Source organism: Leptodactylus fuscus, unplaced genomic scaffold, assembly GCF_031893055.1.
Source record: "Leptodactylus fuscus isolate aLepFus1 unplaced genomic scaffold, aLepFus1.hap2 HAP2_SCAFFOLD_84, whole genome shotgun sequence".
NCBI lineage: Eukaryota > Metazoa > Chordata > Amphibia > Anura > Leptodactylidae > Leptodactylus > Leptodactylus fuscus.
In genome coordinates this window covers 195,820-222,376 of record NW_027440882.1, presented here as the reverse complement: position 1 = coordinate 222,376, position 26,557 = coordinate 195,820, and the positions used below count along the sequence as shown (strand labels likewise).

At 53.9% G+C, this 26,557-nt stretch overlaps 1 protein-coding gene across 2 annotated transcripts in view; it reads left to right on the top strand.

Moving 5' to 3' along the window:
• The window catches only part of PTPRO (protein tyrosine phosphatase receptor type O), a 121,805-nt gene that overhangs the window by 77,766 nt on the left and 17,482 nt on the right, over positions 1-26,557 (top strand). Inside the window, exons 17-20 of one of the 2 annotated variants that reach the window (XM_075262055.1) lie at positions 667-750; positions 7,078-7,140; positions 14,233-14,268; positions 14,455-14,536. In XM_075262055.1, the coding sequence (XP_075118156.1) occupies positions 667-750; positions 7,078-7,140; positions 14,233-14,268; positions 14,455-14,536 (265 nt within the window). The remainder of the gene's footprint in view (positions 1-666; positions 751-7,077; positions 7,141-14,232; positions 14,269-14,454; positions 14,537-26,557) is intronic. The other variant, XM_075262056.1, reaches the window with a different exon arrangement.

The following is a 26,557-nucleotide window of genomic DNA, read 5'->3' as shown; positions in this document are numbered from 1 at the left end:
GTCGGTGGGTGCGGCTTCGGTGCAGTTGGTGGGTGCGGCGTCGGTGGGTGTGGCTTAGGTGCAGTTGGTGGGTGCGGCTTAGGTGCAGTTGGTGGGTGCGGCGTCGGTGGGTGCGGCTTCGGTGCAGTTGGTGGGTGCGGCGTCGGTGGGTGCGGCTTCGGTGCAGTTGGTGGGTGCGGCCCCATTGATCTCTGCAGTTTAATTGCTTGAGGTACTGAACCTTTAAGAAATGACGTTTCTCCGCTGGTTTTCCAGTCGCCTCTGTCACTTCTTGATCTTCTCCGTTTTTTTTGTCTGCAGCTTCCATGTGGATCTAGTCCTGATGGAGTTTTAGGGTTTTTTTCTCTCATCTTATTTTTGGGATTCTTTTCCTTTGGTTTTGACCCTCGCTACACTTCAATCTTTCTATATTTTTCTTGTTGTGTTTTTCTTATTTCCTTTGCAAATCCCACTTTTTTTGTGGGGGGTTTTGCATTGTTTGTTCCTTATGCTTTTTTATATCTCTATTTTTTTTCTATTTTTTTCTGATACAGTCTTATTATTCTTCCGGTCTATACGCAATATACTGTATACATTGGTTCAGTCCTGCCGTTCTTACGCTCTGTAGTTATTATACGGTCACTTTTCTAACCTCCTGTTTCTGTCCTGACTTATTAACACTCACAGGCGTCGGAGTATCTTTGCTTTCCTAACCCTCCTGCCGTCCTGTCTCTGGACTGACTACCTCTTGGCTTTTTATATTAACCCTTGGTAAGTCGTTTTTATTCTTTGAAGCGTTAGATTTACTTGTTTTTTATTATATCGCACCCTATGATGTCATATTATGTCATCATGAAGTGTTGTGTTGTTGTAAGAAGAGCGCCCCCTCTACTGAGACTGTGTGATATCACTGATTATAATTGAGGATGTCCCATCATTTCCAGGGATCCATATAGAGAAGGGCGGAGACTTGGCAGATTCGATTCTACATCAAGAACTCTATAGGCGAAGGATATAGAAGTAATTGCTAATAATCTCAATAGTGCCCAGTGCTAGTCTGCTGCATGTAAAGCTGAGCTGTTACCTATGTAACATACTGGTGTATATGGGAGCAGGAGGGGGATGTGTTATTAGGGGCTACGGATTCGGAGTAAAGGAAAGGGAGTGATATTTATTAGATTACGCAGGTTGGAAGTTTGGGCAGAGAATAGAAAGTTATCAATCGGGATATTCAGGTGAGGTGGTCTGTGTCGGGGCAGTAACTAGGAATGGCGGGGGCCCCGTGACGAACTTTTGACATGCCCCCCCCGACCGACACAGACGCTGAAGACCTTGAGCGACCTCCTGCTCCGCATTTCTGCGCGCTCTATTATGCCCCTAGTGGCCCCTGCACACAGTATTATGTCCCATAGTGGCCCCTGCACACAGTATTATGTCCCATAGTGGCCCCTGCACACAGTATTATGTCCCATAGTGGCCCCTGCACACAGTATTATATACTATCCATAGTGGCCCCTGCACACAGTATTATGTCCCATAGTGGCCCCTGCACACAGTATTATCCCCCATAGTGTCCCCTGCACACAGTATTATGTCCCATAGTGGCCCCTGCACACAGTATTATGCCCCATAGTGGCCCCTGCACACAGTATTATGTCCCATAGTGGCCCCTGCACACAGTATTATACCCCATAGTGGCCCCTGTACACAGTATTATCCCCCATAGTGGCCCCTGCACACAGTATTATGTCCCATAGTGGCCCCTGCACACAGTATTATGTCCCATAGTGACCCCTGCACACAGTATTATGTCCCATAGTGGCCCCTGTACACAGTATTATCCCTCATAGTGGCCCCTGCACACAGTATTATGTCCCATAGTGGCCCCTGCACACAGTATTATGTCCCATAGTGGCCCCTGCACACAGTATTATGTCCCATAGTGACCCCTGCACACAGTATTATGTCCCATAGTGGCCCCTGTACACAGTATTATCCCCCATAGTGGCCCCTGCACACAGTATTATGTCCCATAGTGGCCCCTGCACACAGTATTATGTCCCATAGTGTCCCCCTGCACACAGTATTATGTCCCATAGTGACCCCTGCACACAGTATTATGTCCACATAGTGGCCCCTGTACACAGTATTATCCCCCCATAGTGGCCCCTGCACACAGTATTATGTCCCATAGTGGCCCCCTGCACACAGTATTATGTCCCATAGTGGCCCCTGCACACAGTATTATGTCCCATAGTGGCCCCTGCACACAGTATTATGTCCCATAGTGGCCCCTGCACACAGTATTATGTCCCATAGTGGCCCCTGCACACAGTATTATACTATCCATAGTGGCCCCTGCACACAGTATTATACCCCATAGTGGCCCCTACACACAGTATTATAACCCATAGTGGCCCCTGCACACAGTATTATGTCCCATAGTGACCCCCTGCACACAGTATTATGTCCCATAGTGGCCCCTGCACACAGTATTATGTCCCATAGTGACCCCTGCACACAGTATTATGTCCCATAGTGGCCCCTGTACACAGTATTATCCCCCATAGTGGCCCCTGCACACAGTATTATGTCCCATAGTGGCCCCTGCACACAGTATTATGTCCCATAGTGGCCCCTGCACACAGTATTATGTCCCATAGTGGCCCCTGCACACAGTATTATACTATCCATAGTGGCCCCTGCACACAGTATTATACCCATAGTGGCCCCTACACACAGTATTATACCCCATAGTGGCCCCTGCACACAGTATTATGTCCCATAGTGACCCCTGCACACAGTATTATGTCCCATAGTGGCCCCCTGCACACAGTATTATACTATCCATAGTGGCCCCTGCACACAGTATTATACACCCCATAGTGGCCCCTACACACAGTATTATACCCCCATAGTGGCCCCTACACACAGTATTATACCCCATAGTGGCCCCTGCACACAGTATTATGTCCCATAGTGGCCCCTGCACACAGTATTATGTCCCATAGTGGCCCCTGCACACAGTATTATATCCCATAGTGGCCCCTGCACACAGTATTATGTCCCATAGTGGCCCCTGCACACAGTATTATGTCCCATAGTGGCCCCTGCACACAGTATTATGTCCCATAGTGGCCCCTGCTCACAGTATTATGTCCCATAGTGGCCCCTGCACACAGTATTATACCCCATAGTGGCCCCTGCACACAGTATTATCCCCCATAGTGTCTCCTGCACACAGTATTATGTCCCATAGTGGCCCCTGCACACAGTATTATGTCCCATAGTGACCCCTGCACACAGTATTATGTCCCATAGTGGCCCCTGCACACAGTATTATGTCCCATAGTGGCTCCTGCACACAGTATTATACCCCATAGGGGCCCCTGCACACAGTATTATATCCCATAGTGACCCCTGCACACAGTATTAATGCCCCATAGTGGCCCCTGCACACAGTATTATGTCCCATAGTGGCCCCTGCACACAGTATTATGTCCCATAGTGGCCCCTGCACACAGTATTATGTCCCATAGTGGCCCCTGCACACAGTATTATCCCCCATAGTGGCCCCTGCACACAGTATTATGTCCCATAGTGGCCCCTGCACACAGTATTATGTCCCATAGTGACCCCTGCACACAGTATTATCCCCCATAGTGGCCCCTGCACACAGTATTATCCCCCATAGTGGCCCCTACACACAGTATTATGTCCCATAGTGGCCCCTGCACACAGTATTATCCCCCATAGTGGCCCCCTGCACACAGTATTATCCCCCATAGTGGCCCCTGCACACAGTATTATGTCCCATAGTGACCCCTGCACACAGTATTATCCCCCATAGTGGCCCCTACACACAGTATTATGTCCCATAGTGGCCCCTGCACACAGTATTATGTCCCATAGTGGCCCCTGCACACAGTATTATCCCCCATAGTGGCCCCTGCACACAGTATTATCCCCCATAGTGGCCCCTGCACACAGTATTATCCCCCATAGTGGCCCCTGCACACAGTATTATGTCCCATAGTGGCCCCTGCACACAGTATTATCCCCCATAGTGACCCCTGCACACAGTATTATACCCCATAGTGACCCCCTGCACGCAGTATTATGTCCCATAGTGGCCCCTGCACGCAGTATTATGTCCCATAGTTGGCCCCTGCACGCAGTATTATGTCCCATAGTGGCCCCCTGCACGCAGTATTATCCCCCATAGTGGCCCCTGCACGCAGTATTATCCCCCATAGTGGCCCCTGCAACACAGTATTATGTCCCATAGTGTCCCCTGCACACAGTATTATGTCCCATAGTGGCCCCTGCACACAGTATTATGTCCATAGTGGCCCCTGCTCACAGTATTATGTCCCATAGTGGCCCCTGTACACAGTATTATGTCCCATAGTGACCCCTGCACGCAGTATTATGTCCCATAGTGGCCCCTGCACGCAGTATTATGTCCCATAGTGCCCCTGCACGCAGTATTATGTCCCATAATGGCCCCTGCACGCAGTATTATGTCCCATAGTGGCCCCTGCACGCAGTATTATGCCCCATAGTGGCCCCTGCACGCAGTATTATGTCCCATAGTGGCCCCTGCACACAGTATTATGCCCCATAGTGGTCCCTGCACACAGTATTATGCCCCATAGTGGCCCCTGCACACAGTATTATGCCCCATAGTGGCCCCTGCACACAGTATTATGTCCCATAGTGGCCCCTGCACACAGTATTATACCCCATAGTGGCCCCTGCACACAGTATTATGCCCCATAGTGACCCCTGCAAACAGTATTATACTCCACTGTGGACGCCCATAAAAAATTATTATACTCTGGGGTCTTTTCAGATATTTGGAGACCCAGGGGGAATAAAAACATTAAAAAAAACCCGCTGTTACTTACTTGTCCCCTGTGTCCGGCTGCAGTCCTCCGCTGTCATCCTTCTTCAATGACGTCGGACGTCACATGACCCGGGACGCAGGTCGGGTTCATGTGACGTCAGAGACGTCAGACAACCAGGCCTGAAGCCTGCCCGGATCGTGGAGAGGTAAGTAACCGTGTTTTTTATGTTTCTTACCCTTCCCGGGCCTCCAATCATTATACTTGGGGGTCTGCAAAGAGTATAATGATAGTCTTTGTGGGGCCTGTGGTGTCACTTACTGATCCCGGCCCAGCCAGGATTGGTAAGTAAATAGGGCCTGTTACCGGCTGGAGTAACTCCAAACGGTAACGGCCTATTAAGAAGTAAGAAAAAAACCGCAGCGGTAGATCCCCTAATGTCCCTGACTGTAATGACTCCCTAGTGATGTCACCTCCAGGCCCAGCTCAGGGCTCTCTAGTGATGTCACCTCCAGGCCCAGCTCAGGGCTCTCTAGTGATGTCACCTCCAGGCCCAGCTCGGGACTCCCTAGTGATGTCACCTCCAGGCCCAGCTCAGGGCTCTCTAGTGATGTCACCTCCAGGCCCAGCTCGGGACTCCCTAGTGATGTCACCTCCAGGCCCAGCTCAGGGCTCTCTAGTGATGTCACCTCCAGGCCCAGCTCAGGGCTCTCTAGTGATGTCACCTCCAGGCCTAGCTCGGGACTCCCTAGTGATGTCACCTCCAGGCCCAGCTCGGGACTCTCTAGTGATGTCACCTCCAGGCCCAGCTCAGGGCTCTCTAGTGATGTCACCTCCAGGCCCAGCTCGCGGCTCTCTAGTGATGTCACCTACAGGCCCAGCTCGGGACTCTCTAGTGATATCACCTCCAGGCCCAGCTCGGGACTCCCTAGTGATGTCACCTCCAGGCCCAGCTCGGGACTCCCTAGTGATGTCACCTCCAGGCCCAGCTCGGGACTCTCTAGTGATGTCACCTCCAGGCCCAGCTCGGGACTCTCTAGTGATGTCACCTACAGGCCCAGCTCGGGACTCCCTAGTGATGTCACCTCCAGGCCCAGCTCGGGACTCCCTAGTGATGTCACCTCCAGGCCCAGCTCGGGACTCCCTAGTGATGTCACCTCCAGGCCCAGCTCGGGACTCTCTAGTGATGTCACCTCCAGGCCCAGCTCGGGACTCTCTAGTGATGTCACCTCCAGGCCCAGCACGGGACTCTCTCACACAAGTATAGGCGACTTTTGCACAGGCACCCGGGGGCCACACTATCACCTCTTCATATCTGAGCAGTTGCACATAGTGTGCACATGCAGCTCATCTGTAGGTGCACTGTACAACAGGTCAGCAGCTCTATTGTCCTGTATGCACGTGGAGCTCATCTATAGGTGCAATGTCCTGTATGTACGGGGAGCTCATCTATAGGTGCAGTGTCCTGTATGCACGTGGAATTCATCCATAGGTGCAGTGTCCTGTATGCACGTGGAGCTAATCTATAGGTGCAGTGTGCTGTGTGCAGGTGGAGCTCATCTATAGGGGCAGTGTCCTGTATGCACGGGGTGCTCATCTATAGGGGCAGTGTCCTGTATGCACGTGGAGCTCATCTGTAGGTGCAGTGTCCTGTATGCACGGGGTGCTCATCTATAGGGGCAGTGTCCTGTGTGCACGTGGAGCTCATCTATAGGTGCAGTGTCCTGTGTGCACGTGGAGCTCATCTATAGGGGCAGTGTCCTGTGCGCGTGCAGAGCTCATCTATAGGTGCAGTGTCCTGTGTGCACGTGGAGCACATCTATAGGTGCAGTGTCCTGTATGCACGTGGAGCTCATCTATAGGTGCAGTGTCCTGTGTGCACGTGGAGCTCATCTATAGGTGCAGTGTCCTGTGTGCACGTGGAGCTCATCTATAGGGGCAGTGTCCTGTGTGCACGTGGAGCTCCCGTTCCAGCGATGGACCCTTCACTGCAGCAATGATGAAACCAACTTTCGCAACAGAGGCCACTGATTGGCTGCTCTGACCATGTGACGGATCATTGACGGCATGACCAGAGACTAACAGGGCTTCAAAATGAACTAAAGACCTCCTAGACATCGGGGGTGACAAGGGCTCATGTAGTGCTGGCCCTCAGCTAATCCTAGGGCCACGCTGGGTGCACTTTATCTGCCGTGAATCTTGTGCCGTGTCCGGTCTCTGATCCTGAAGAGAATTTCTCTTTCTTTTTTAGTGTTACCAGAATCTATTACCAGAGAGGTAGCAGTGTTTGTCTGGAGCAGCAGTGCCCAGCTAGGTCAGTCTACCCAGAGACCCCGTGTGTCCTACCCCCCTCCCACCCCCCAGCTAGGTCAGTCTACCCAGAGACCCCGTTTGTCCTACCCCCCCACCCCCCAGCTAGGTCAGTCTACCCAGAGACCCCTTGTGTCCTACCCCCCCTCCCCAGCTAGGTCAGTCTACCCAGAGACCCCTTGTGTCCTACCCCCCCTCCCCAGCTAGGTCAGTCTACCCAGAGACCCCATGTGTCCTACCCCCCAGCTAGGTCAGTCTACCCAGAGACCCCGTTTGTCCTACCCCCCCACCCCCCAGCTAGGTCAGTCTACCCAGAGACCCCGTGTGTCCTACCCCCCACCCCCCAGCTAGGTCAGTCTACCCAGAGACCCCATGTGTCCTACCCCCCAGCACCCCCCATCTAGGTCAGTCTACCCAGAGACCCCGTGTGTCCTACCCCCCAGCACCCCCCAGCTAGGTCAGCCTACCCAGAGACCCCGTGTGTCCTACCCCCCCACCCCCCAGCTAGGTTAGTCTACCCAGAGACCCCGTGTGTCCTACCCCCCCACCCCCCAGCTAGGTCAGTCTACCCAGAGACCCCGTGTGTCCTACCCCCCTCCCACCCCCCAGCTAGGTCAGTCTACCCAGAGACCCCGTTTGTCCTACCCCCCCACCCCCCAGCTAGGTCAGTCTACCCAGAGACCCCTTGTGTCCTACCCCCCCTCCCCAGCTAGGTCAGTCTACCCAGAGACCCCTTGTGTCCTACCCCCCCTCCCCAGCTAGGTCAGTCTACCCAGAGACCCCATGTGTCCTACCCCCCAGCACCCCCCAGCTAGGTCAGTCTACCCAGAGACCCCGTTTGTCCTACCCCCCCACCCCCCAGCTAGGTCAGTCTACCCAGAGACCCCGTGTGTCCTACCCCCCAGCACCCCCCAGCTAGGTCAGTCTACCCAGAGACCCCGTGTGTCCTACCCCCCTCCCACCCCCCAGCTAGGTCAGCCTACCCGGAGACCCCGTGTGTCCTACCCCCTCACCCCCCAGCTAGGTCAGTCTACCCAGAGACCCCGTGTGTCCTACCCCCCTCCCACCCCCCAGCTAGGTCAGCCTACCCAGAGACCCCGTGTGTCCTACCCCCCCCACCCCCCAGCTAGGTTAGTCTACCCAGAGACCCCGTGTGTCCTACCCCCCACCCCCCAGCTAGGTCAGTCTACCCAGAGACCCCGTGTGTCCTACCCCCCTCCCACCCCCCAGCTAGGTCAGTCTACCCAGAGACCCCGTGTGTCCTACCCCCCCACCCCCCAGCTATTTCAGTCTACCCAGAGACCCCGTGTGTCCTACCCCCCAGCACCCCCCAGTTAGGTCAGTCTACCCAGAGACCCCGTGTGTCCTATCCCCCTCCCACCCCCCAGCTAGGTCAGCCTACCCGGAGACCCCGTGTGTCCTACCCCCCACCCCCCAGCTAGGTCAGTCTACCCAGAGACCCCGTGTGTCCTACCCCCCACCCCCCAGCTAGGTCAGCCTACCCAGAGACCCCGTGTGTCCTACCCCCCCACCCCCCAGCTAGGTTAGTCTACCCAGAGACCCCGTGTGTCCTACCCCCCTCCCACCCCCCAGCTAGGTCAGTCTACCCAGAGACCCCGTGTGTCCTACCCCCCACCCCCCAGCTAGGTCAGTCTACCCGGAGACCCCATGTGTCCTACCCCCCCAGCACCCAGCTAGGTCAGTCTACCCAGAGACCCCGTGTGTCCTACCCCCACCCCCCCACCCCCCAGCTAGGTCATTCTACCCAGAGACCCCGTGTGTCCTACCCCCCCCCCACCCCCCCAGCTAGGTCAGTCTACCCAGAGACCCCGTGTGTCCTACCCCCCCCCACCCCCCAGCTAGGTCAGTCTACCCAGAGACCCCGTGTGTCCTACCCCCACCCCCCCAGCTAGGTCAGTCTACCCAGAGACCCCGTGTGTCCTACCCCCCCACCCCCCAGCTAGGTCAGTCTACCCAGAGACCTCGTGTGTCCTACCCCCCCACCACCCCCCAGCTAGGTCAGTCTACCCAGAGACCCCGTGTGTCCTACCCCCCCCCCCCACCCCCCAGCTAGGTCAGTCTACCCAGAGACCCCGTGTGTCCTACCCCCACCCCCCCAGCTAGGTCAGTCTACCCAGAGACCCCGTGTGTCCTACCCCCCCACCCCCCAGCTAGGTCAGTCTACCCAGAGACCTCGTGTGTCCTACCCCCCCACCACCCCCCAGCTAGGTCAGTCTACCCAGAGACCCCGTGTGTCCTACCCCCCCCACCCCCCAGCTAGGTCATTCTACCCAGAGACCCCGTGTGTCCTACCCCCCCACCCCCCAGCTAGGTTAGTCTACCCAGAGACCCCGTGTGTCCTCCCCCCCCCCCCACACCCCCCAGCTAGGTCATTCTACCCAGAGACCCCGTGTGTCCTACCCCACCCCCCCACCCCCCAGCTAGGTCATTCTACCCCACCCCCCCACCCCCCAGCTAGGTCATTCTACCCAGAGACCCCGTGTGTCCTACCCCACCCCCCCACCCCCCAGCTAGGTCAGTCTACCCAGAGACCCCGTGTGTCCTACCCCCCCACCCCCCAGCTAGGTCAGTCTACCCAGAGACCCCGTGTGTCCTACCCCCACCCCCCCCAGCTAGGTCAGTCTACCCAGAGACCCCGTGTGTCCTACCACCCCACCCCCCAGCTAGGTCAGCCTACCCAGAGACCTCGTGTGTCCTACCCCCCCCCCAGCTAGGTCAGTCTACCCAGAGACCCCGTGTGTCCTACCCCCCCCCCCCCCAGCTAGGTCAGTCTACCCAGAGACCCCGTGTGTCCTACCACCCCACCCCCCAGCTAGGTCAGTCTACCCAGAGACCCCGTGTGTCCTACCCCCCCACACCCCCCAGCTAGGTCATTCTACCCAGAGACCCCGTGTGTCCTACCCCCCCCCCCCCACCCCCCCAGCTAGGTCAGTCTACCCAGAGACCCCGTGTGTCCTACCCCCCCACCCCCCAGCTATTTCAGTCTACCCAGAGACCCCGTGTGTCCTACCCCCCAGCACCCCCCAGCTAGGTCAGTCTACCCAGAGACCCCGTGTGTCCTACCCCCCTCCCACCCCCCAGCTAGGTCAGCCTACCCGGAGACCCCGTGTGTCCTACCCCCCACCCCCCAGCTAGGTCAGTCTACCCAGAGACCCCGTGTGTCCTACCCCCCACCCCCCAGCTAGGTCAGCCTACCCAGAGACCCCGTGTGTCCTACCCCCCCACCCCCCAGCTAGGTTAGTCTACCCAGAGACCCCGTGTGTCCTACCCCCCCACCCCCCAGCTAGGTCAGTCTACCCAGAGACCCCGTGTGTCCTACCCCCCTCCCACCCCCCAGCTAGGTCAGTCTACCCAGAGACCCCGTGTGTCCTACCCCCCACCCCCCAGCTAGGTCAGTCTACCCGGAGACCCCATGTGTCCTACCCCCCCAGCACCCAGCTAGGTCAGTCTACCCAGAGACCCCGTGTGTCCTACCCCCCCCCCCACCCCCCAGCTAGGTCATTCTACCCAGAGACCCCGTGTGTCCTACCCCCCCCCCACCCCCCCAGCTAGGTCAGTCTACCCAGAGACCCCGTGTGTCCTACCCCCCCCCCACCCCCCAGCTAGGTCAGTCTACCCAGAGACCCCGTGTGTCCTACCCCCACCCCCCCAGCTAGGTCAGTCTACCCAGAGACCTCGTGTGTCCTACCCCCCCACCACCCCCCAGCTAGGTCAGTCTACCCAGAGACCCCGTGTGTCCTACCCCCCCCCCCCCCACCCCCCAGCTAGGTCAGTCTACCCAGAGACCCCGTGTGTCCTACCCCCACCCCCCAGCTAGGTCAGTCTACCCAGAGACCCCGTGTGTCCTACCCCCACCCCCCCAGCTAGGTCAGTCTACCCAGAGACCTCGTGTGTCCTACCCCCCCACCACCCCCCAGCTAGGTCAGTCTACCCAGAGACCCCGTGTGTCCTACCCCCCCACCCCCCAGCTAGGTCATTCTACCCAGAGACCCCGTGTGTCCTACCCCCCCACCCCCCAGCTAGGTTAGTCTACCCAGAGACCCCGTGTGTCCTCCCCCCCCCCCCACACCCCCCAGCTAGGTCATTCTACCCAGAGACCCCGTGTGTCCTACCCCACCCCCCCACCCCCCAGCTAGGTCATTCTACCCAGAGACCCCGTGTGTCCTACCCCACCCCCCCACCCCCCAGCTAGGTCAGTCTACCCAGAGACCCCGTGTGTCCTACCCCCCCACCCCCCAGCTAGGTCAGTCTACCCAGAGACCCCGTGTGTCCTACCCCCACCCCCCCAGCTAGGTCAGTCTACCCAGAGACCCCATGTGTCCTACCCCCCCCCCCCCCAGCTAGGTCAGTCTACCCAGAGACCCCGTGTGTCCTACCACCCCACCCCCCAGCTAGGTCAGCCTACCCAGAGACCTCGTGTGTCCTACCCCCCCCCCAGCTAGGTCAGTCTACCCAGAGACCCCGTGTGTCCTACCACCCCACCCCCCAGCTAGGTCAGCCTACCCAGAGACCCCGTGTGTCCTACCCCCCCCCCCCACCCCCCAGCTAGGTCAGTCTACCCGGAGACCCCGTGTGTCCTACCCCCACCCCCCCCAGCTAGGTCAGTCTACCCAGAGACCCCGTGTGTCCTACCCCCCCACCCCCCAGCTAGGTCATTTTACCCAGAGACCCCGTGTGTCCTACCCCCCCACCCCCCAGCTAGGTCAGTCTACCCAGAGACCCCGTGTGTCCTACCCCCCCACACCCCCCAGCTAGGTCATTCTACCCAGAGACCCCGTGTGTCCTACCCCCCCCCCACCCCCCCAGCTAGGTCAGTCTACCCAGAGACCCCGTGTGTCCTACCCCCCCCACCCCCCAGCTAGGTCAGTCTACCCAGAGACCTCGTGTGTCCTACCCCCCCCCCCCCCACCCCCCAGCTAGGTCAGTCTACCCGGAGACCCCGTGTGTCCTACCCCCCTCCCACTGCAGATAGATCAGTCTGACCGATTATAATGGGTGTCCTTTGTATTAAAACTGAACATGGCAGAGAAGAAATGTTCCTTGTGCCGGATTTTTTTCTCTGCTGTTTTTTGTGGCGGAGTTTCAGAGCCTGAGGGTTTGTTAGATTGTATCAGGGCAGGGAAATGCAGAAGAAGAATCGACCTCTTGTCCTGATTTTGTTACATTGTGTCAGTGCAGATAAAATAAAGTCATCTGGGGCCCATTAATGTACAAGTGTAACAAACCCTCAGCTGTGAGAAGTTATCATTGAGGCATCTTGTCACTGACAGCAAGCAGAGATCTTTATTGTGTCAGTAATCTCCAGAAAACCTCTGTAATGCCCTGGACACGTAGGGTGGGGGGGCCGGGGGTCACGTTATCAGCCGTTCCTTCCTACTGGTTGTAGGTTCTGCTGGTGGAGGCGGAGTCTAAGAGCGGTCCACAGCAGTCTCCATTCTGGTCCGATCTTAGACTCCGCCTCCTTACAGACGAGCCTCCGGCAGAACCAGCATTGATTGGCCGAATGCCGTACACTGTACCATGACGGTGACTACCCCAGTGACCATGACGGTGACTACCCCAGTGACCATGACGGTGACTACCCCAGTGACCATGACAGTGACTATCCTAGTGACCATGACAGTGACTATCCTAGTGACCATGACAGTGACTATCCTAGTGACCATGACAGTGACTATCCCAGTGACCATGACGGTGACTACCCCAGTGACCATGACGGTGACTACCCCAGTGACCATGACGGTGACTATCCCAGTGACCATGACGGTGACTACCCCAGTGACCATGACGGTGACTATCCCAGTGACCATGACGGTGACTATCCCAGTGACCATGACGGTGACTATCCCAGTGACCATGACGGTGACTATCCCAGTGACCATGACGGTGACTATCCCAGTGACCATGACGGTGACTATCCCAGTGACCATGACGGTGACTATCCCAGTGACCATGACGGTGACTATCCTAGTGACCATGACGGTGACTATCCTAGTGACCATGACGGTGACTACCCCAGTGACCATGACGGTGACTACCCCAGTGACCATGACGGTGACTATCCTAGTGACCATGACGGTGACTATCCTAGTGACCATGACGGTGACTATCCTAGTGACCATGACGGTGACTATCCTAGTGACCATGACGGTGACTACCCCAGTGACCATGACGGTGACTATCCTAGTGACCATGACGGTGACTATCCCAGTGACCATGACGGTGACTATCCCAGTGACCATGACGGTGACTATCCCAGTGACCATGACGGTGACTATCCTAGTGACCATGACGGTGACTATCCTAGTGACCATGACGGTGACTACCCCAGTGACCATGACGGTGACTATCCTAGTGACCATGACGGTGACTATCCTAGTGACCATGACGGTGACTATCCTAGTGACCATGACGGTGACTATCCTAGTGACCATGACGGTGACTATCCTAGTGACCATGACGGTGACTATCCTAGTGACCATGACGGTGACTACCCCAGTGACCATGACGGTGACTACCCCAGTGACCATGACGGTGACTATCCCAGTGACCATGACGGTGACTATCCCAGTGACCATGACGGTGACTATCCCAGTGACCATGACGGTGACTATCCCAGTGACCATGACGGTGACTACCCCAGTGACCATGACGGTGTCTATCCCAGTGACCATGACGGTGACTATCCCAGTGACCATGACGGTGACTATCCTAGTGACCATGACGGTGACTATCCCAGTGACCATGACGGTGACTATCCCAGTGACCATGACGGTGACTATCCCAGTGACCATGACGGTGACTACCCCAGTGACCATGACGGTGACTACCCCAGTGACCATGACGGTGACTACCCCAGTGACCATGACGGTGACTACCCCAGTGACCATGACGGTGACTACCCCAGTGACCATGACGGTGACTACCCCAGTGACCATGACGGTGACTACCCCAGTGACCATGACGGTGACTATCCCAGTGACCATGACGGTGACTACCCCGGTGACAGGTACTTGCACTGCTTTTGTCATGTCCTCTCTTTTTTTCCACATAAACATTTATATTTTTGTTTTAGGAGCAAGAATGGATTCAAGAAGCGGAAACTGACCAAGTAGGTGACCTCTGCTGCTGCCTTCATATAAGCCCTGCCCTCTATAGTAGCTGCATGAAGCAGGCCACCAGACCCCAGCTGTTACTCTCTGATGTCAGCCCACTGCCAGTCTGCATGGATGTTTTTCTCTCTGATTGTGCCCAAACAATAACCCCATCATGTCCCTTCTCTCCCAAATCCCGGAAGCCCCGTACAGCTGGACGACTTTGATTCCTACATTGTGGACATGGCCAAAGATTCTGACTACAAGTTCTCACTGCAGTTTGAGGTAAGTGATGGTCTTCAACACTGCACAGATCCGTTCGCGCACAGATAGCCATACATATCTATATACACTGCTCAAAAAATTGAAGGGACCCTCCGATTAGACCTCCGAGATCTGAATGATCAGGGGGGGGCAGTAGTTTTCTGAGCAGTGTATATATGAGTGACCCTGTGACTGTATATATGAGTGACCCTGTGACTGTATATATGAGTGACCCTGTGACTGTATATATGAGTGACCCTGTGACTGTATATATGTGTGACTCTGTGACTGTATATATGAGTGACCCTGTGACTGTATATATGTGTGACTCTGTGACTGTATATATGAGTGACCCTGTGACTGTATATATGAGTGACCCTGTGACTGTATATATGAGTGACCCTGTGACTGTATATATGAGTGACCCTGTGACTGTATATATGAGTGACCCTGTGACTGTATATATGTGTGACCCTGTGACTCTATATATGTGTGACCCTGTGACTCTATATAAATCAAATCAAACAAGCTTTATTGGCACGTCCGAATAGATATTTGGCATTGCCAAAGCTAGTAAAGTGGGGGGGGGGGTTTGATTTTGGGTTATAACAGTCCATGGAGTCTCATCTTCCTCTTCGTTGGTGGCTGCTATATGGGGAGGTGGGGGTGGGGCGGGTGTTTTGGGATAAATATAACAGTCCGTGGAGTCTCATCTTCCTCTTGTTTGGTGACAGCTGGACACGTATTGGGCAGCGATCTCCACAGTGGCCTCTTCTTCTCCCAGTAGGATGTAGAGTTTCCTCTTCTCGTCTGCAGATATGAAGTCTGGGATGTGGGCAGAGAGTCTTTGGTAGTAGACGGCCCTCACAGCTGAGTATTTGGTGCAGTGTAGCAGGAAGTGGGTCTGGTCTTCTAGGGCCCCCTGGTCACAGTGCTGGCACAGTCTCTTCTCCCGTGGCTTGTACGTCTGCCTGTATCGCCCCGTCTCTATCTCTAGGTTGTGGGCGCTCAGTCTGTACCGGCTCAGGGTCTGTCTGTGCTTGGGGTGGCGTATTCTCTCCAGGTAGGTGGCCATGGTGTAGTCCCTTTGTAGGGATTGGTACACATTGGTGAGTTTCTTGGAGTTATTTATTTCGTTTCTCCATTCTTCAATGTACCGCTCTCTGTTTGCCTCTGTGGTCGCCTTTATTTCGGCCTTGGTTATCATCTGTTGGTGTTTTTGGTTTGGTGGTTGGCTGCTGTTTGGTTGGTGAGTGTCTGGTTTGCTCCGGTGGCTTAGCCATGCTTGGTGGTGGTAGGAGTCGCTCCCCTGGATGTGTGCCTGGAAAGCTAGCGCCCTCTTCTGTATGGTGAGCCATAGGGGGAGTCTGCCTAGCTCTGCCCTGCAGGCCATGTTGGTGGTGTTGCGATGGACATGGAGCAGGTATTTGCAGAACTCCAGGTGGAAGTTCTCTGTTGGGCTGGAATCCCACTTTGACTGGTCTGGGTAGGTGGCTGGGCCCCAAACCTCGCTGCCATAGAGAAGGATCGGGGAGATGACAGCGTCAAATATCTTCAGCCAGACCCTCACCGGTGGTTTGAGGTGGTACAGTTGTCTTCTGATGGCGTAGAAGGTTCTGCAGGCTTTTGCTTTCAGGGTTTCTATTGCTGCTTTGAAGCTTCCTGATTGGCTGAGCTCCAGCCCCAGGTAGGTGTAGCTGTTGGTTTTCTCCAGTGTGGAGCCGTTCAGTGTGAATTGTGGGGTGGTGGAGGCTTTATTGTGGCCCTTCTTCTGAAATACCATGATTTTGGTCTTCTTCTGGTTGATGGGTAGGGCCCATGTGGTGCTGAATTTTTCCAGCACTGACAGGCTTTCTTGGAGGTCTTTCTCGGTGGGGGCCAGGAGTAGGAGGTCGTCGGCGTATAGTAGGAACTTCACCTCCCGGTCGTTCAGGGTGAGGCCTGGGGTTGGTGAGGCCTCCAGGGCTGTAGCCAGTTCATTGATATAGATGTTGAAGAGCGTTGGGCTCAGGCTACAGCCTTGTCTGACCCCTCGGGCCTGTTGGAAGTATGCGGTCCTTTTCCCATTCACCTTCACACTGCACTGGTTTCCGGTGTAGGAGCTCTTGATGACGTCGTACGTTCTTCCCCCTATTCCACTCTCTAGGAGTTTTAGAAGTAGGCCTGGGTGCCATACTGAATCAAACGCCTTCTTAAAGTCTACGAAGCAGGCGAATATCTTGCCTCTTCTGGTGTTGTGGACGTGTGTCTTGATGAGGCTGTGCAGGGTGTAGATATGGTCTGTGGTGCGGTGGTTTGGCATGAACCCTGCTTGGCTCTTGCTGAGGACCCCGTGTTGTGTGAGGAAGGTGAGGATTCTGTTATTGATGATGCTGTTGAACAGTTTCCCTAGCGTGCTGCTGACGCAGATCCCTCTGTAGTTGTTGGGGTCATATTGGTCCCCATTCTTGTAGATGGGGGTTATGAGGCCTTTGTTCCAGTCTTCGGGGAAGTGTCCAGCATTGAGCACGAGGGTGAATAGCTTTGCCAGTGCCGCGTGTATTGCTGGAGGGCTGTATTTGATCATCTCTGGTAGGATGCCGTCAGGGCCACTGGCCTTTTTGCCTTTCAGCAGGGCAATTCTTTCCTGTATATCTTTTATGGTGATTGGTGATTCCAGAGGGTTCTGGAAGTCTTTGATGACTTTTTCCATGTCCCTCAGTTTGGTGATTATCTGTTGCTGTTCTGGGGTTGGTTCTTCTTCTGGGATGTTTTTGTAGAGACCTCTGAAGTAGTTGAGCCAGATATTGCCATTTTGGATGTGGAGAGAGTTTTTCTTGGGCTTTGTGCCCATGTGGTGCCAGATCTCCCAGAATGAGCTGTCCTGGAGGGAGTCCTCTAGTTGCTGTATTTTGTGGGAGAGGTATCTCTGTTTCTTCTCTCTGAGGGTGCCCTTGTATTGCTTGCATAGATTGTTGTAGGCTTCCCTCACCTCCTTGTTGTTGGGGTCCCTGTGTTTCTGGTTGGAGGCTGCCCTTAGAGAACGGCGTAGAGCCTTGCAGTTGCTGTCAAACCATTTGTGAGACTGTTTGTTAGTCGGTCTCTTGGGCTTTGTCTGTTTCAGGCCTGCTAGTTCTGCCGTGGTGTACAGGATGTTACTGAAGTCCTTCACTGCTCGGGTGACCCCTTGTTGGTCTGGCTGGTAGGAACTCATATAGAAGTTTGTGAGCAGTTCCTTGATTTCGGGTCGGTCAGCCGCATTGGTGTATTCGGTGGCCCGGTGACTGGCCCATTTAAAGAATGGTGGCAGGTTGTAGAGACCAATCTGGTGGGGCTGCTGTGTGAGGGGCTTGTCAGTGGATCTCATGTACAGCAGGATCTGATTGTGGTCTGACAGGTGTGTCTCAGGGGTGACTATGAGAGCATCTATGTCTGCTGGGTCTGCGTCTGTGATGACATAGTCCACCACGCTGTTGCCCACATGGGAGTTTAGTGTGAAGCGTCCCTGAGTGTCCCCTCTGGTACGCCCGTTCATTATGTACAGTCCCAGACTCCGGCACAGGTTCAGCAGCTGTCTCCCGCTCTTGTTGACGACTGTCATAGCTATTTCTTCTTCTCTGTGCAGACTCCAGGTGGTGGACCTCGCCTACCGGGATGTGCAGGTTTCCATCAGAGGACAGGTAGTCTATCTCTGTGCCAGTCCTGGCGTTTAGGTCGCCGCAGATCAGCACTCTGCCTTGGGACTGGGACTGGGCAGATTCCCTTTGTAGGACCTCATAGATGTCTGGGTTGTGGTAGGTGGACTCAGATGGGGGGGATATATACTGCACAGAGATAGATGTCGTGTTGGCCGTTGAGGATGGAGTTGCTTATTTTTATCCACATGTGGTTGTCACCGCGTTTGATGGCTTTCACATGTTCTTTAAGCTCCTCCTTGTACCATATTAGTATGCCTCCTGAGTGGCGGCCATGTTTGGTAGTCTTGCTTTTCCGGGCAGCGACAGAGAATTCCTTGTAGCCCATGGGTGTTAGGGACTCGTCATCTGCCCGGGTCCATGTCTCTAGGAGGATTTGGATGTCTATGTTTTTTAGTCTGTCTATAAATTCTGGATCGTTTGGTTTGGATCCAAAGGCTGAGGCGTTCAGCCCTTGGATATTCCAGCTACTGATAGTCAGTGGTGTCATCTTTGGTGGGTATACCTTGTAATGAGCTGTCCTGCAGAGGACGGGCTGGGTTCCTGATTGGTGGCCATGTTGTGGATCCCAGTCTGGAGCAGTGTGTCGCACAGGGTGCTGAACATGGTTCTTATCTCCTCTATGTCTGTGCTCTGCCTTGTTCTGTATGGCACAGGTGGCTTCCGCCATGGTTTATAGTAGTCCCCATTTCCAGTTTTTTGGGGAGACGTTGTGTTTGAGATATTTTCCAGCCAGGCAACCCCCCCATGGGTCTTTGTCTTGCATGTTGAGGGGGGTATGGTGTTTGGGTGTGTCTCCTGGAAGGTGACTTCTCCACAGGTGACTTCTCCACAGGTTCTTGTCTTGTTTGTTGTCTAGGCCCGGGGTCTCTGTTGAGCACTAAGTCTTTGAATTCCTTCGCTAGGAGGCTGACTCCCTGTTTGTTGAGGTGTTTGTCATCATATAGGTGACGCTTGTCTATGGAGGGGTGTTGTGCCAGGGCGATACCTGATGTTGATCGGATTTTGGCTGCCAGCTCTGAATTGATATCTCTGATGATGTGTTCAGAGATGTCTTCTCGTGGGAGCAGAGATGACAGGATGATACTGTAAGCCGTGTACCGAGGTGGGCTCCCGAGGATACAGCGAAGTCACGGACAAAGGAAGTGAGTCCAATTCAATTTAACCAAGATAGGACTTTACTTAGTTTAGATAACCTCTTTTGTCCAAAAGAACACTCCCAGGTATTACATTTACACAGCCTAGAGGCTGGGACCCTGGTGTTATACAGCACGGTGCCCACTAGTGTGGCCTTCAATATACTCCAAGCTTTTACCTACCTGCAAGCTGCGCCTATGCAGCTGCCTGTTACCTGTTATTACCCTATTACACAGGAACAATTCAGTGTGTGTGACACAGGCATCCGGCGGTGTAACACCAGGGTTTACAATCTTATCACAATACTACTAAATTCCCCCCAAACCAAGTACAACTAAGCAAGTATAATGGTTAGTTAGCTTGCAAGCCAAACAGTGTAAAGTTAAACTAAATGTTGCTCCCAGACTTCCTTACAAGTCCCTCTCTGGGAGATAGAACTCTGTAGAAATCCTCTGTGACTTAGTCCTTTTACCAGACAGGTAGATAGTTCACCAGTATTGCAGCCTGGGGTGATGATTATACCTAACTAACTAACTACAGGCTTTACTCAGTCCCAGCAATATGGTGCAAAACTTGCAGTGTGGTGCGTGCACGCTTACTTCTGTTGGGTACCTTTTAGTCTCTGTTAGCATCAGGGTGAAGAGGAGCTCCTCGGACAGCATGCAGTCTCACTGACAGTCTCACTTCTCAGCCAAGTCTCTGACAGTAATCTTCTCCTTAGGATGGTGTCTGCACAGACTCTGAAAGTCTCAAATCCTCAGCTATTCTTGCTGTGGCTTCTCCCTCCAAGGACCCTCTCTGCACAGTGATGTCTCCACAGCTCTCTCTTCTCCTCTAGAGTCCAGCACACTCTGACTCAAAATGGCTCCTAGAACCTTCCTCCAACGATCAGGGTCTCCACATCAATCTTCCAGGGGCATGCAGCCTTTTTCCTTTTACTTGTTATCTCGCAACAGCGACCTCTTGTGGTCAAACAACAAAATGTCAGGTTATGAAAACACCAACTCAATTACACATTGCACATTCACTACACAGGGGCTGTTTCACCCTCTTACATGCCACCCCACTAGAGGTTGACGTCCCTGGCAACCTTTCCCATATAAACTCATCTTGTGCATAGCGCTGTGGGGGTACCCCAGCATTGGACCTGGCTGTCCTACGCAGAGTCACAGAATCAGGGGCACCCGGCACACCCAATGATGGCTGTTCTGCAGGTTGTACAACTCCCTCCCTGGGCGGCAAACTAGACTCGACTTGGTTCCCTGGATCGGCTGGGGCAGGGACAACCCACCACTCATCGTCTAAGGGGGTTTCCCTGGTAGCAATGCTAGGAGCCTGTACCACCTCGTCGGCCACCGAGTGTTCAAAATTGCAGCGTCTTAACATGTTACGGTGAAGGTTCCTTGAGGGTCCTCCAGTCCCTACTGGCTGTACCTCATACACTGGAATATCAGGGTCTACCTTTCGCTTCACAACATATGGTACCGCCTCCCACCGCCCATCCAATTTTCCCGTTGGCCTCTTGGCCCTGACAATCACACGATCACCTGGGGCGTATTCATCCCTCTGCACCGGCCCTGGGTTGGGGTGTACTATTTGTCTCATGCGTTCGCCCACAACCTTATGTACTGCTCTCAGTCGGCGACGGTGTTCTTGCGCCCATGCGGTAGTGCTCCTTGGAGGAGGCTGCATTGGATCTGGCATGTGGAGATCCTCAATCTCTTGACCTGCCCTCCCAAACATCAACATGTGTGGAGAGTAACCAGTGGTGTTGTGTACTCTATTGTTATAGGCCCACATCAGTTCAGGTAGATACTCTGGCCACCGAGCTTTTTGACTATCCTCTAGCGTCCGCAACATCTGTATCAAGGTGCGGTTGAACCGCTCGCATGCCCCGTTCCCCTGTGGATGATATGGGGTCGTGCGAGAACGTTCGATCCCATAGAGTTGATACAATTCACTCATCAAAGCCCCCTGAAAGCACGCCCCCTGATCTGAATGGATTTTCTGTGGACACCCAAACACTTGTATAAAGTGTTTGCAGACCGCTTCGGCAGCGGATTCAGCCGTCTGATCTCTGGTGGGTACAGCTACTGCATACTTTGTAAAATGGTCCGTCATAACCAAACAGTAAGAATGTCCTGAGGTAGAGTACCCAATCTGTACATAATCAATCATTAGAATTTGCAGGGGGGCAGATGTTTGAATAGTTTGTACAGGGGCACGTTGTTCGGGACTTTTACTCAGCCCGCAGGACCGACATTGAAGACATGCCTTGGTCACCATCTTTCCCAAATCTGGACAATACACAAATCGTTGGAGCCATTGGTACGTTTTGGCACTCCCAAAATGGGCCCCACTCTCATGGGCTTCCTGAGCGGCTACTGGTCCCAATGACATCGGGATGACAATCTGTTGCCGGTGCTGCAGCTCTGACTGTATGTATATGGTCCGACATAGGAGTCCTTGGATGACAACCAGCTTATCCCACTGTCTCAGTAACTTCTGACCCTCTTGGGTTAAGCTAGCCCGCTCATTCGGCCGTGGCCAGATCTTAGTCCGGATCCACTCTTTCACTTTACATAGGTCCGGACAGCTATTTTGAACCCTTTCCCAATCTTCCAATGTCTTCCCCAGCACCATCGGCATCCCTGAAGCCACCCCACTTGAATGGGTTATGTTCTGGAATGGCGGTATTCTGCGGAGGTGTGGGATTTCACTGTCTTCTAGCCCTTCCTCTCCACTCTTGGTTGGCAACCCCACAGGGACTCGGGAGAGGGCATCAGCGTTGCCATTCTCTCTCCCTGATCGGAACTGGATACGGTATTGATACTTGGAAAGGCGGGACATCCACCTCTGCTCAAGGGCACCTAACTTAGCGTTCTCTAAGTGTGCTAAAGGGTTATTGTCCGTCATCACAATCACTTCTGCACCCGTCAGATACTCTGTGAATCTTTCAGTCATGGCCTATACAAGTGCCAAAAGCTCCAACTTAAAGGAGCTGTAGTTGTCGGGGTTACGCTCTGACTCCCTTAAGGACCGGCTGCCATAGGCAATCACCCTCTCACGTCCATCTTGAACTTGAGATAGCACAGCTCCCAGACCATGTAGACTTCCATCGGTGTACAACAGGAATGGCTTATCAAACTGTGCATAGGCCAGGATCGGGGTACTGGTCAGAGCTTTCTTTAACCCCTCAAAGGCTTCTTGCTGTCATGGCCCCCACTCAATGGGGCGATTCTTGGGTCCACCAGCTGTGCCTCTCAGTAGTTCATTTAGGGGGCCAGCCCGATGAGAGAACTTGGGTATGAATCTCCTGTAATAACCGGCCAACCCTAGAAAGGCTTGTACTTCACGCAGGGTTCTTGGTTGGGGCCACTTCTGGACGGCCTCCACCTTGCTGGGCGCAGGTTGTACCCCTTCCGGAGTGACTACATGTACTCTATTCGCTGCTGGAATAGTTGACACTTCTTGGGCTTGATTTTTAGCCCATGATCACGCAATCGCCCTAGGACCTGCCGCAGCTTTTCGAGATGATCTTCAAATGAGGACCCAAACACTACAACGTCATCCAAATATATCAATACCGACTCAAAGTTTAGGTCACCCAAACAGAGCTCCATCAACCGCTGAAATGTCCCTGGGGCATTGGACAGACCGAAAGGCATTCTGTTAAACTCATAGAGTCCCATGGGTAAGATAAACGCTGTCTTGGCCTTGTCCTTCTCGGCCACTGGCACTTGCCAATATCCACTGGCCAAGTCAAGCGTTGAGAAATACTTGGCATGACCGAGGGAGGATAGTGACTCTTCAATCCGTGGAAGGGGGTATGCATCACGGACGGTCTTAGCATTTAGTTTCCGGTAATCTACGCAGAAACGGAGACTTCCGTCTTTCTTCCGCACCAAGACCACCGGAGCAGCCCATGGGCTCTTACTCTCCTGGATCACTTGATTCTCCAGCATGCTAGCCACCATTTCTTTCACCTCCTGATACATCTTGGGGGGAATCTGCCTATACCGCTCCCGAATAGGCGCAGCGTCGCCAGTGGGGATTTCGTGTTCAATGGCGGTAGCACACCCGAAGTCTTCATCGTGTCTTGCAAACGCCTCCTGGAATTCCCACAGAGTGTCCTCCAGAAGCTTCTGTTGTCCCGGGGTCAGAGACCGGCGATCTACTCCCATCAGAGACATGATCACTTGGCCATTCCACTCTGCCGTTGGAGGCTGCCTTTGCTGGACCTTCACAGCATAGGTCCAAGACGACCTCCCATCAGGCTGCAACGTGAAGCTCTTCCGGCGAAGGATGTTACCCCCGGGCACGTGAACTTCAGCCAGCAGGGTATTCCCAGGCACGAACAACTCACTGTCCAGAACGTTGAGACAGCGTATAGGCACACACCCATCCTTCACAGTGGCAAGTGCTCGGGCTACCAGAGGGCGGGTCTGCGTTTCTCCCTGCAGGGCAGGCTCTATCAAGACCTCTAGTCCATTTAATGGTCGTCCAGCCCCCACCGGAAGCATCACAATATTTTCCTGTCGCGGTGGAATCTTCATTGGGGCACTCAGCGGCACCTTCACGTATCCAATGGAGCGCCCTGCCATGGTGCTCTTCTGCAAACTACAGCTCCTCACCATCTGCTGTAGGACCTTCTGAGTCGGCCGGTGTGTGGTGGCCCGCTGCCAGTATTTAGGTCCTTCCTTTGCATAAAGGTGATGATCTAGGTCTCTCAGCACGTTCATGCCCAGCGTCACATCGAGTCCTCTCCTGGACGGATGGTCTATCAGCACGATCCCCTTTTTGCCAATGTCTTGCCCAAACAGCCGGACCCGCATCCAGACGATCCCTTGTACGTCCATCGCACCATTGTTGGCAGCTATCAACCGGATGACACTTCCATCCTCTGGCTCCATCATATGTCCGAAGTGTCTCTCGAAGAACTCCAGGGGCATCAGGGTGCACTCCGATCCAGTATCAACTAAGCAGCGTACCTTCTGGCCCTCCAGCTCAGCTTCCATAACGGGGCTGCTAGCATATAGGTCGCATTCATCACATACGGGGCTTGATTGTTGGTGAACCGCCACAGGACGCCCCGTTACTGCGGCGGTCGGGAGTTTAAAGCCGGCTCGGGTTCCACCTCCCCCTTACACTCTCTGGCGATATGGCCATACTGTCTGCAACTCCAGCAGAGGGGTCCCCTTGATACCTGCCCAGCTGATGAGCCTCGGTTGGTGGGTCCTCGGCCACGGTGTACTCTCAGCGGGGGAGAGTAGGACGATGCGGTCATTTCTGGAACCATGGATTGACCTGCTCGCATCTGGGACACCTCCAGTCGGAGTTCTCTCATTTCTGCCCGTAGAGCCTGGACTACATCCTTTAAGGACCCTGGGTCTTCAGGACCTCCTCGGGTCCCTGTCACTTGGGTGCTACTCACAGCCTTCACATTCACAGCCACGGGCGCTTCTTCCCTCTCTACAGCAGCCAGGTAAACATTATAGAATGTCAGGTTGGTATCTGCCCGGATCATCTCTTGCAGTTTATCCTGTAACAACTTATTGGATAACCCTAGGATGAATTGATCTCGTAGCAGCCGGTCCACTTCTTTGAAGGCTCCCATAGCCTCTGAGTCCCGTCGCTGCACTTCATTCAGCATCTCTTGTAAGGCGTTAGAGTATTGCGTTAAAGTCTCACCCTCCCTCTGTGACCGATTGAAGAAGTTGCTCCGCAACTGCGCTACCTTGGCACGCCCTCCCTGAGCTCCCTCTAGCAGAGCAAATATTTTTTCTAAAGTGTCTCTTTCCGATTCGGGCCGTACCATCACTGTCCGTCTAGCGTCACCTTCTAGGGCCCCTAATGCTATCTCTGCACGCAGTTCCGGTATCAGGTTGCTCAGTCTAACTATACTTCGTACCCTTTCAGTCCAGTCCTGCAACGTCATATTATTACCGTCAAACTTTGGCAGATGCTGCATTAGTGCCCCGGCCGATAAGTACCCCACTTGGGCCGGCATTACCAGCGCTGGGGCTTGCTGTGCAGGGGCACCCTGGACCACCACAGCTGGTGCCAGGGGATTCTCTCCCGCCACATTCCCGTCCATGAGGGTCGCTGTATCCTGCCGACTACGCCAAGTTGTAAGCCGTGTACCGAGGTGGGCTCCCGAGGATACAGCGAAGTCACGGACAAAGGAAGTGAGTCCAATTCAATTTAACCAAGATAGGACTTTACTTAGTTTAGATAACCTCTTTTGTCCAAAAGAACACTCCCAGGTATTACATTTACACAGCCTAGAGGCTGGGACCCTGGTGTTATACAGCACGGTGCCCACTAGTGTGGCCTTCAATATACTCCAAGCTTTTACCTACCTGCAAGCTGCGCCTATGCAGCTGCCTGTTACCTGTTATTACCCTATTACACAGGAACAATTCAGTGTGTGTGACACAGGCATCCGGCGGTGTAACACCAGGGTTTACAATCTTATCACAATACTACTAAATTCCCCCCAAACCAAGTACAACTAAGCAAGTATAATGGTTAGTTAGCTTGCAAGCCAAACAGTGTAAAGTTAAACTAAATGTTGCTCCCAGACTTCCTTACAAGTCCCTCTCTGGGAGATAGAACTCTGTAGAAATCCTCTGTGACTTAGTCCTTTTACCAGACAGGTAGATAGTTCACCAGTATTGCAGCCTGGGGTGATGATTATACCTAACTAACTAACTACAGGCTTTACTCAGTCCCAGCAATATGGTGCAAAACTTGCAGTGTGGTGCGTGCACGCTTACTTCTGTTGGGTACCTTTTAGTCTCTGTTAGCATCAGGGTGAAGAGGAGCTCCTCAGACAGCATGCGGTCTCACTGACAGTCTCACTTCTCAGCCAAGTCTCTGACAGTAATCTTCTCCTTAGGATGGTGTCTGCACAGACTCTGAAAGTCTCAAATCCTCAGCTATTCTTGCTGTGGCTTCTCCCTCCAAGGACCCTCTCTGCACAGTGATGTCTCCACAGCTCTCTCTTCTCCTCTAGAGTCCAGCACACTCTGACTCAAAATGGCTCCTAGAACCTTCCTCCAACGATCAGGGTCTCCACATCAATCTTCCAGGGGCATGCAGCCTTTTTCCTTTTACTTGTTATCTCGCAACAGCGACCTCTTGTGGTCAAACAACAAAATGTCAGGTTATGAAAACACCAACTCAATTACACATTGCACATTCACTACACAGGGGCTGTTTCACCCTC